Below are 12,119 nucleotides of genomic sequence, written 5' to 3' on the forward strand. Positions count from 1 at the left end.
ATCCGTTAATCCGTTTACTAGAAAATCAACTATGAAAATGAGCATAATTCTTGGTAGCTAGTGCAAAATTTTTGCGATTAAGTTTATAACATGTAAAAATAACAATATTATTATTAATTTTAGACGGTATGAAACTTGAAATAAATAATGTATCTAATGTTGAAGAAATACTCCGTGGAAAACATTTAGTCTCTGTCACGATTTTCGCTACATATTGATTTTTAAGGTAAGTATTTTCGTTTGATAACGTTTGGGAGTCTGACGGTAAGATCCTATCAATGAGAATGCCCGAGATGCGGCTCAGATATCGTCGGCAACGGATTGTCCTAGATCTTAATCAATTCATGGAGAAAATAACACTATACTTTGGACTAAATGTTCTTCACTCCTTCTTACTTACAAAAGTCAATGAGGGCAGATAGTTAGACTAACACTAAGATAAATAATTTTCTTGTTATCATGATATGATGCGGATATCTCTTCTAGGAAAGCTTAGGAAACATAGAACTTCCTCCATAGGTTAATGTGGCTTTGACTAGAGCATGTAAATATGGTGGCATAACATCTACCTAAGGTCTATTTGTTTCTAAATACTTATGGCAGATACCCACTATAACCGTCCTAAAAAAAAAAACAATACGATATTTAATATATAAAATATAGAGAAATAAATTAAACATATAATTAAAAAATCCACAAGGAAACGAATTTACTGTAGTCCGCTGTACACCATCAATCAGAAAAATTTATTTAAAAAATCCTTTATCTTCATCTTCTTCCTCTTTATAAGCAATTCTACTTGTTCACTGGCGGATTGATACCTCTATATGGAAGGTTGACACTCCATCTTTTGTGCGGTCGGCCGAAACTTCTTTTACCACACGGTGTGGTAAAAGAAGCGATTTATCGCTTGGTATTTTGACCAGATGGGTCTCTCCATTCTGTTTATGTGGTTATTCCGTTCTTTTTTTCTATTTAGTGTCCATTCGTTTATACACTGTACGTTACAATGTCTTCTAATATCTTCACTCCCCTTTCGATCTCTCAGTGTATTCCTATAATTCTTCTCAGTACTCTCATCTTTGCCGTTTCCAGTAGTCTTTGTGCTGTGGCTATATCAGGTCTACACTGGCTTTATAAATTCTTGAATTCATCTCAGTTTTAGTCTTCCCTTATCTATATACTGCAGGGTACCTTTTTCCACTTTCATTCTTCTCCTTATCTCTTTATGTGATATTCTGTCTCTTCTGTCAGACCACAGCATCTTCTCCAGTATTCTATTTCAGTCGCCAGGATGCTCCTTTCCTCCATACTATGGAGTTGTCTTATACAAGATCTTGTTTGAGGTAGAAAATAGATTGGGATAAATAAAAATAAAATAAATAGTACTTACAGTAAAAGAAGTATCAAAAATTGTAGGTCTATATGTCCGAGGTCGACCTGCGCTCCGTGTGTACGCTAAATCGGGTACCATTCTGAGATTCATTGTTCTAGATGGAGGTGCCATCGGATTAGGGAACGAAAGAAGTCCTGGTTTCTGTAAGTTCTCTTCGTCAGGGTCAAAATCAGGTTCGTCTGCGAGATATTCATATGTATCCATATATCTGAAAACATAAACATATTATTTTTTATCTTATTTGGTTTGTTAGTAATAAAACGCATGGCTAAAGATAGTAAGAATGCTGGGGGTCTAACTAAGATGTTGAGGTCGAAGAAAATATCCAGAGTTACAGAAATACGAATATATCCAACAGTTATCCAATCTAAGGTGTATATATTTTGTCAGATTGGAAAAGTACTGAAGATGGCATCCGCAACACTAATATCCAAAAGCAATACTTTCCTCCATTGTTATCAAAGATGATGGGACTTGCTTGATTCACAAGCCAAATCTAGTTTAGAGGCGGAGTTCCGAAAATGCGGAATATTTTCCATGAATGTTGAGGAATTGATCAATCGAATACCACGAAAATGCGACCCAGTTGTTGTACAATCGAGGTTGTTAAAAGCTCTTGAAGCAAGATGATCAGATTTGATAAAAAGTGTTAACCACGGCAGAAAAAATTAATGTTTCAGCTGGAAAAAGTGTTTTCGCCGTTAAGGATACATATATTGTGGAAGAATCTACATTTGACATGAATACCAATGAAATTTCTGAGCAACCAATAACTACTGACGAATCTTCTGATGAGGAACCAAATATTCTTCGCTTTAGAGCTAATAAAGAGATGGTACTTGATGACAATTCCTCAGACGATGTAGACTTTAAAGATCTTGACAAGGAGAAAGAAGTTGAAAATTACTTTGTAGTACTACTATACTACTATTTCGCTTCTACAATCGCCCACAGAACCGATAACATTTTTTTTTCTTGATGTGACTGTCCATAACGAGTGTTGGCGATCATAATGGCAATCTTTATCTTATCTGCAGCAACGCGTATGTTTTATTGTTCTGACGTTCTTTAACCAGGATGTCTATCTTTCTCCTGGACCTCACTTTCCAAATATTTTTCTTTGCAGAATGGCTTGATAACACTTATTTATACCTCTATAATTATTATACTAGTTTTTATTTCCTCTTTCTGTGGATTGAGCCAATGTTTACTCTTATATAATATCTTCTTGTCGTATCAAACATTTATTAAATATTCTGGTTCGGAAATCGTAACGTCAAAATAAACGCATTCTTTTCAGTTAAAACTGTGGTTAACTCCTATTAGATACAGTAGTTACGAGAAATACGGAAGAAAATAGTTTCCGAACTATGTTAACATCTATATATATATATATATATATATATATATATATATATATATATATATATATATATATATAATAATAATGAAGTGGACAGTGAAAAGGATAAGGAAACCTTTACACTGTGTAATTTGAAGATGTCAGTCAAAGAAGAGGAGAAAGAAAAGCTCGTTGTTCTACTAATCCACGTTTCGTTTTGTGTTCACAAAACATCATCAGCCCATTATCTGCAAGAACAGCTGCCTTTAGAAGGAAATTAGTTTGACTAATAATAGACTGCTTATTTGCATTAAGCAAATATTGCACTGCAAGATACCAGACGCATGGAGAAACAGCGTAATGATACCAATAATGTTCAAGAAAGGAGACAAAGAAGACCCCAACAATTATAGAGGTATAAATCTACTGAACACCGCACTTAAGCTAACCACAAAAGTCCTAACCAACAAAATCAATAAACTAACAACTTTATCAGATGAGCAACAAGGATTCAGATCCGGAAGATCCTGCGTAGACGCCGTATTTGTACTGTGACAAATCACAGAAAAGGCTATCGAGTACAATAAACCAGCATATCTATGTTTTGTAGACCTAACAAAGATTTTCGATCGCATCCAAGTGGAAGACGTCTTACACTTACTGTATAGAAGAAACATACCAATCAATATTATACAAACCATCGAAAACATCTACTTCCATAATCGAATACAGGCAAATATAAATGGAAAACTAACACAGTTTATAACAGTACAAAGCGGAGTTAGACAAGGTGACTCGTTAAGCCAGCCCACTTCTCTTTAATATAATAATCGACGAGATAATAGAAGCAGTAAAAGACAGAAAAAGATCTACAAAGATTAACACACATATTCAATACAACAGCTAAGAAATACAATATGATAATATCAGCAGAAAAAACCAAATGTATGACAACATCTAAATACCCACTACGATGTAAAATCGAAATTGATGGGAAAATAATAAATCAGGAAGCAAAGTTTAGATATCTGGGAATAGATATATCCAGTTACGGAGATGTTGAAGAGGAAGTACGACAACAAAGCTTAAAAGCAAGTAAAGCGGCGGGATCTCTTAATGACACAATCTGGAAGAACAAACACCTAAGACAAGACACAAAAGCAAGAATCTATAAAGCAGCAATTAGACCTTTAGTGACATAAACGGCGGAGACAAAACCTGACACATCTAAAACGAGACGACTACTAGAAACAACAGAGATAAAAATACTTCGACGGATATCAGGAAAAAGTCTGTTGGATAGGGAGAGAAGCGAAAACATAAGAAGATCATGCAATGTAGAAGACATAAATGGATGGGTGACAAAACGGAAACAGGAGTGGAACGAACACGTTAGTAGAATGGCAGGGGATAGGATAGTACGAATAGCACGAGATAAGTCACCAAATGGACGAAGAAGTATTGGCAGACCAAGAAAAAGATGGTGCGATAATTTAAATAATTTAGGAGGCTAATATTGAAGATGAAAGAAGAAACATGCTTTAAAGCCTACATACAAGAAGGAAGAAGAAGAAGAAGAAGAAGAAGAAGAAGAAATGTAATTATGAAAATATTTCTACAAAACGGAGATGCTATAAAAGTCAACAGCTGATTTATACACCTGCAAAAAAACGTCTAAAACATTAAATTTACAAAACTTTAAATTTCCGTCGTTCTTTACTTCCTTCAATTCATATTATTTAATAAAATAAAGTCAGCGACAGATTGTTAAAGTTAAGCGCTCTCTGAAATTTCATAAAGAATAAAGAAATGCGGAAATTACCACATTGTTTCTTTTAGCTTTGTCGGAAAGTTGTGAACTTCTTAAAAAGCTTAAATTCTATGTCTCAAAAAGTTTTGTTCGTATACTTAATTTGATTTTAACTTCGAATAATTCATTTTGTTGTTTCTTTTTAGAAATTCAAATTATGAGAAATACAGTAAAGAATATTTTCGTTGTTTTAACTGCTGAAATGAACTTTATATTATTGTAATTATTAAAGTACCTAATCGACTCTTTGTCTACATGGTCTCTTGTTGTTTTTAAGTATTTTGTTTTATTCTGATTGATTTATTAGTACTCTCTTGTTCGCTGTTCTTATCAAAATTAGGAGTTTTTCAAGGCGGAAATACATATCCGCGCCGCAAACTCCGCGCCGTGTGAGCGCCGCGCGTTCGTGGCGCGGTTAATGTTCGTTAAAATTTTTCATTTTGACGAACCTTCCGCGATCCAGAGGAAACTTACGAACATTTAGTAATTGTAGATAATTACTATTAAATGTGGGTGCCTACATTGGATCCGTTTTTCTCCGATCAGATCAGATCCGATATCGGCCGACGCCGACGTCGGGAGTAGCTTCTCCTATTCTCATCGAGAAGTGTTTGGTAACATTCCAATTGGTTGCAAGTTGAGTTGCAAGTTGGTTGCAAGTTGGTTGCAAATTGGTTGCAAGTTGGTTGCAAATTGGTTGCAAGTTGGTTGCAAATTGGTTGCAAGTTGGTTGCAAATTGGTTGCAAGTTGGTTACAAGTTGGGGGTTGCAAGCTAACATGTTTAAATATATTCAATGTCATCATCTCATTTTCACTTTCCACGGTAAACATCAATAAGTTTGATATTTCCTTCCTAACACTCCATTACTAACAAATATTCAACTCAGGCGCCCCAAAACCAACAAACCACTCGCAAACCCGTCCAAATACGTATTGCGAACCATCAAAGCATTTGTTGAAAAGCCGACAGAAGTTAGATCGTGGTGCGCCGTGTGCGAGCCGTTTGTGTGCCACTTGAAAACACGTACTAATCTAACAAATATGCTGCGCGCGAGCAGCTCGCACACCGAGCAGAGCGCATATGTATACCCGCCTTTTTTATAGCTTTTGTTTGTCAGGGGCTACCAATGCTAGATTGTCTGCGTATCCTATGATTTGTGCTGAAGCTTTGCGTCTCTGATTACTCCTACCTCCTTGTCTTACGCCACGTTTTATACTGATGTTGTTTGTATCGATGATGTTTAATAATTAATTTTATTTGATGTTTTTATACTGATGTTGCTCAAAAAAAAATACAGTTAATATGACAAGGTTAAATATATTGGTGAATCTGAGTTAGAAAATAAAACACTTTAAATATCTTGGGGTCTCAGTTAATGGAACTAATAATAGAATAGTAATCAATGAAAGAATCCTGGCAGAAAACATAACCTACTGGATAGACAACAACTTCCTCAAAGATAATAAGCTTACTCAGAATACTTAACTAAAATTTACAGAACAGAAATTAGACCAGTAATGACATATGGTGCTGAAGAAATGTGCCTGACACAGATAGATGAAAAAAAATCGAGGATCTTAGAAAGAAAAATCATTCGGAGAATAGCAGGCCCACTAAACTTAGATAACAGATAATAATGAATTTAGGAAACTGATTAACTACGAAGTAAGAGAACTTTTGAAAGGAGAAGACATCGTCAGATTTATCAAGGCAGAGAGTCAGATGGATTGGATATATAGAAAGGAGAAATCCAGAAGCAGTTATCAAGAAAATTACTAAAAGGAGACTAGTATCAGCCAGACCACGAGGAAGACCGAAAGCGGGATGGGAGAAAGAGATGAGAGAATGGGAGTTAGAGAATGTATAACCATAAGCAAAAATAGGAATGAATGGAGAAATATTGTAGAAGACGCCAAGTTAACACAACTAATTGTAAAATCAAAATGTTACCACGACAAGTAATCGGAAGAGCCTAAAGAGGGCGGCAATCACTCCGCTAGGAGTATAGATGATGATGATGATGATATTATCAGTCAGTTGCTCTAAAAATAGAGTTTACTCTAATTTAGAATTCTACATTTTCGCGTTGAGCTAGTGTTTTCCGTTTTTCCGTTTTTCCATTAATGTTTTTATTTCATGTGAGATCCATTCTTGTCCTTTCTTTCTCATGGGTGCCACTTCTTTCCCGACTTTCAGTAATGTATGTGTTAGAATGTTATTGATTTCGTCGACTCCTTTATTTACGAGTTGATTTTTATCGGACATGATGTTTTTTATTTTGTCTTTACACTCTTGTTTATTTTCCCTTAATTTTTCCATATCTAAATTTTGTAAAGTTTGTGTTCTCTTTTTCATTTCAAGTTACCCATTAATGCTTAGGTTCGCTCTAACTAATCTATGGTCACTACCAGTTGTAAAATGGTTAAGAACGGTTACGTCTTGTACAACAAACTTTTCCGATGAAAGTATGTAGTCTATTTCATTTTTTACTTGACCATTAGGACTGATCCATGTCCATTTTCGTTGCGGTTTCTTATTGAAGAACGAGTTCATAGCATATAGTTTCCTCTCTTCCAGGTAGTTCATTAAGGTATCTCCTCTATTATTTCTCGACCCATATCCGAAATTTCCTATCCTTGTTTCTTCTTCACCCTGCTTTATTCCTAATTTTGCATTAAAATCTCCGATAATTAGTGTTATTCTCGTTTTACGTTCTTCCATGGCCATTGTCACGTCTTCGTAAAATGCTTCAATATCTTCTTGTGGATAGGTTGAGGTAGGTGCATATATCTGTACTATCTTTAGGGACGTTCTTTTCATTTTCATTATCATGTATGTTACGCGGTCTGAAATTCCTCTAAATGTGCTTACATATTTGCCAATCCTTTTGTTCACCATGAAGCCAACTCCGTTGTTGTTGTTGTCTTCGTTACCTTTGTAATAGAGCATGTTTCCTGATTTCAGCTGTATTCTCTCTTCACTTTTTCTTCTTACTTCTGCAAGGCCCAGTATATCCCATTTTATTTTCGATAGTTCTTCTTGTAGCTCAAAAATTTTTTCGTCTCCATTTAGAGATCTTGCATTGTATGTGCAGACGTTTAGTTTTAGTGTTTTGTTTCATTGAGTTTTCATAAGCGAGTTCTTGTCTCCCCTCGACTCAGTGAGACTGACCTTTTTCGAAGTGTGGGATTTGTCACTAGATGCTCTACCCACCTGGGGACCATATCCGTGTGTTTTAGTGCTCGCCATTATGGTTTGAAAGGGGGTTATTGGCAGTTAAAACACCACGCTTGCCATGCGGGTTGGTGAGTTTGTTATTAGCCGCCCACTCTGGGTCAGACGCTGTTTGTAGCCGCCCACTCTGGATCAGACGCTACATTTAATTTTATACTAACCTTAAAATTAGGGGTCGCCACTTCCACCATACACGCCGTATCAAAGATCTTCTTTTTCGCCATGCCTACCGTTGTGGTCTTTATCTGTAACCCTAGACAAGGGACCCTAAGCAGGTTCTAGTTCCCAGGGCCAGGGACCCCTGGAATCAACGGAGGGCAGGGATTGATTCACTTTCCCTGATAGGACTGCCTAAAAGAGTTCCTGACCGTACCCGTATACAAGAGATCAACAGCAGAGTATTCGAAGATAAACAACAGCACCAAGAAAAAGATAAAAGAAGAGAAAAGAAAGAAACAAGAAAAACAAGTTGAAAAAGTTATTCAACAAAACAAGAATATGAAGTGCTTACGACCAAAACTGGGAAAAACAGAAATAAATGCCATCAAAAATACTCAAGGAGAAGAGACCAACGATATACATGAAATATTAGCAATAACACAACAGTATTACTTATATCAAGAAAAGCAACCACCGACACAAGAAACTCTTAAAAAATTGAAAACTAAAATAAAAAATGCTAACTCTGACCTACAACCACAGATTAGCAAATCAGAAATAAAGAAAGCCCTGAGAGAAATGAAAAATAATAAATCACCAGGAAGAGACGGCATTACAGTAGAGATGATTAAAAATGGCGGAAAAATTACAAGGGAAGTCTTATATATATTATTGAACAAAATACTAAGTACACGAAACATACCCAGTAATTGGAATGAAGCAATCACCCTATTATTGTTTAAAAAAGGAGACAAAAAAGATCTGAAACATTATAGACCGATTACCTTGCTTAATGTTATGTATAAATTGTTAACTAAAATATTAACCAACAGACTAACTCCTAAATTCGACAATTATCAGACCAAAGAACAGGCAGGATTCAGAAAAGGCTACAGTACATGTGATCACCTACTGACAATAAAGTTACTTATTGAGAAAATAAATGAATACCAAATACACACCAATATATTATATATGACATTTATAGATTTTGAAAAGGCATTCGACTACATAGAACACTGGGCAGTGAAACAATCACTACACAATAGCAGAGTAGATTACAGGTATACAGAACTAATCTCTAATATATACAGTAAGGCCACAACAACGATCCAACTTGAACAGAATACACACCCCATACCTATCAAAAGGGGCGTTAGACAGGGAGATACGATTTCACCGAAGCTCTTCAACCAAGCTCTAGAAGACATTTTCAAGAGATTACAATGGGAAGAATATGGAATCATCATTAACGGCCAATACTTAAATCATCTAAGATACGCTGATGATATCGTCATTATCGCTACAGACAAGGAACAACTACAAATAATGATACAACAACTAGACCACGAAGCCACGAAGTTGGATTAATAATGAATTACAGCAAAACAAAAGTGATAATAAATCAAGAGGATGAGTTAAGAATCGTAGTTAAACAAAACCAAATAGAGGAAGTGAATGAATACATACAGGGTGAGGCAGATAACTGGCCTATTAGAAATATCTCCAGAACTAAAGGCAACAGAATCATGAAAATTGTAATACAGGGGTTTTGAAGGATGATCTATTAAATGAAAATATTTTCATCTCTTTGCAACTTCCGGTTATACCGGAAGTTGCTTATAACTTCGTTTTTTTAATGGGACACCCTGTATATTTTTACATTTTTGGATTCTCTTCGATGTTTTCTTTCTTAAAATATAACGATTTGTAATGTTATACAGGGTATTTTAAAAGATAATTACGTTTTTTTATTAATTTCGTAGCAATATTCACACCCTGTGGAATTGTAGTAGTTTGACAACTAAAACTCTACTTACGTTCAAATGATTTTTAATATAGTCTACTATTGTTAAGAATCATTAGTATAGCTAAATTTTTAATTTTATTATACAGGGTTGGTCGAAACTCGGAATGAGTATTTTCTGAGTTTTCTTAAATGGAACAGCCTGTATTTTAGTATTGTAATGAAATGATATTTTATGGTACTTTTTTATTTCTTAAGCATTGTCTATACCTAACTTCTTTAATTTGTGCTTAATTGTTAGTCGCACCAACAATCTTAACTACGTAGGTATTAAACCATTATTGGTAATTTTAAGTCTGGATTAATATGTATTTATTTCTGAAAAATTATTTGTGATTGAATATTTTCACGGCCAACCTAATAAAATTTTACGTATTTTTTGTTGCAATTAATGTTTAGCTTGAATCACCAATAACTCACACAATAAAGCAGTTAGGTATAGGGAATGCTTATAAAATAAAAAAGTACTATGAAATATCATTGCATTACAATACTAAAACACAGGGTGTTCCATTTAAGAAAACTCAGAAAATATTCATTCCGAGTTTCGACCAACCTTGTATACTAAAATTTCAAAATTAGCTATACTAATGATTCTTAACAATAATAGACTATATTAAAAATCACTTGAACGTAAACAGAGTTTTTAATGTCAAACTATTACAATTCTACAGGGTGTGAATGTTGCTACTAAATTAATAAAAAAACGTAAATATCTTTTAAAATACCCTGTATAATATTACAAAAACTCATATTTTAAGAAAAAAGATATTGAGGAGAATCCAAAAATGTAAAAATGTACAGGGTGTCCCATTTAAAAAAACAAGTTGTAAGCAACTTCCGTTATAACCGGAAGTTGCAAAGAGATGAAAATATTTTCATTTAATAGATCATCCCTCAAAACCCCTTTATTCCAATTTTTATGATTCTGTTGCCTTTAGTTCTCGAGATATTTCTAATAGTCCAGTTATCTGCTTCACCCTATATACTTGGGACAAATAATAAAATTTAATAGAGACAACCAAACATCAGAAATAAAGAGAAGAACGAGGTTAGCGTGGGCCTCATATCTAAAAACGAAAATCTACGACCAATGTATTCTTCCGGTCCTTACATATGGATGTCAAACATGGACGTTCACAAAAGCGAATATGGACAGAATTGCCAAAACACAAAGAGCAATGGAAAGACAAATGATCAACGTAAGACTGTCAGATAGAAAAAGGAATTCCTGGGTAAGAAATACCACAAAGGTTAAAGATGCTACTCGTCAAACAGCTAAACTAAAATGGAAATTCGCCGGTTATACGATTAGACAAAAAGACGAAAGATGCAATAAAATTATTACAGAGTGGAGACCATGGACATATAAACGAAAGAGAGGGAGACCACAGATGAGATGGGTAGATGACCTAAAACACCAAGCAGGCTCAAAATGGATGCACATGGCTCAGGATAGAGCGACATTTTCGCGACAAATGATATTTTAAGTTCTTTAGTATGATAAACCTATTTGTAACTTTTCGCCTACTCGGTATGTTTTAATTTGATTAAATAGAGACTTACCCGTGGGTCTTCTGTTTCCCGGTTGCTAATTCTTTAAGTGTCGCAGCTCGAGCGGCTGCTTCTTCGCTCGCTCTTTGTTGCTCTAACTCACGAGCCCGCTCTGTTTTAATTAATTCCTGAAAGTAAAAGTGGAGTTTCATTAAACACAATTTGTGCCTTTAATGGAAGTGATATTTTGTCAAAATCCTGTAAAAAGACTCTTTCTGTCTAATTTTACAGGGATAATAGTTAGAAAATGTTTATTTGGTAATAGGTGTTTATTTTTATCGCTGTAATTGATTACAACGAAAACAATTACACTAAAACGCATAAGTTTCACAGTTAATATCCAACTTAAGTCCCCCACGCATATACCATTAAGTTACATGGACTTAATTATATATACAAATATTGTTGTTAAACACTATTACAAGTAAAAATAGGTTTTTAATACTAGTATGTTCAAACATTCCGATGGTGTAAAGGCCAAAGGGCGTAACCCTCAATTTATAAATTTTACAGGAGGCTTATAAAACTGAATTACTTGTACTATGTAGCTAGTATCAATATTCCATATTCATTTTTCTACGTAGCTAGTTTAACTAGCTACATAAAACATGTAACTTAGAAGACTAGTTTAACTAGCTACATAAAACATGTAACTTAGAATATTGAAACTAGCTACATAGTACAAGTAATTCAGTTTTATAAGCCTCCTGTAAAATTCATAAATTGAGGGTTACGCCCTTTGGCCTTTACACCATCGATTCTATACTAAATATTATGTTCAGACAGAGACAGATGGAAAGAGCTGAGGGAAACCT

The 12,119-nt window shown here is 34.7% G+C and overlaps 1 protein-coding gene across 1 annotated transcript in view; it reads right to left on the reverse strand.

Annotated features, from left to right (window-relative positions):
* Nucleotides 1–594: 594 nt before the first annotated feature.
* LOC114337951 (uncharacterized) overlaps nt 595–12,119 on the reverse strand; it is a 188,967-nt gene continuing 177,442 nt past the window's right edge. Inside the window, exons 3-5 of the mRNA XM_050663095.1 lie at nt 11,317–11,432; nt 1,394–1,604; nt 595–621 (exon numbers count right to left, since the gene is read on the reverse strand). Coding sequence (XP_050519052.1) covers nt 595–621; nt 1,394–1,604; nt 11,317–11,432 — 354 coding nt within the window. The remainder of the gene's footprint in view (nt 622–1,393; nt 1,605–11,316; nt 11,433–12,119) is intronic.

This window comes from Diabrotica virgifera, chromosome 10, assembly GCF_917563875.1.
Source record: "Diabrotica virgifera virgifera chromosome 10, PGI_DIABVI_V3a".
Lineage (NCBI taxonomy): Eukaryota > Metazoa > Arthropoda > Insecta > Coleoptera > Chrysomelidae > Diabrotica > Diabrotica virgifera.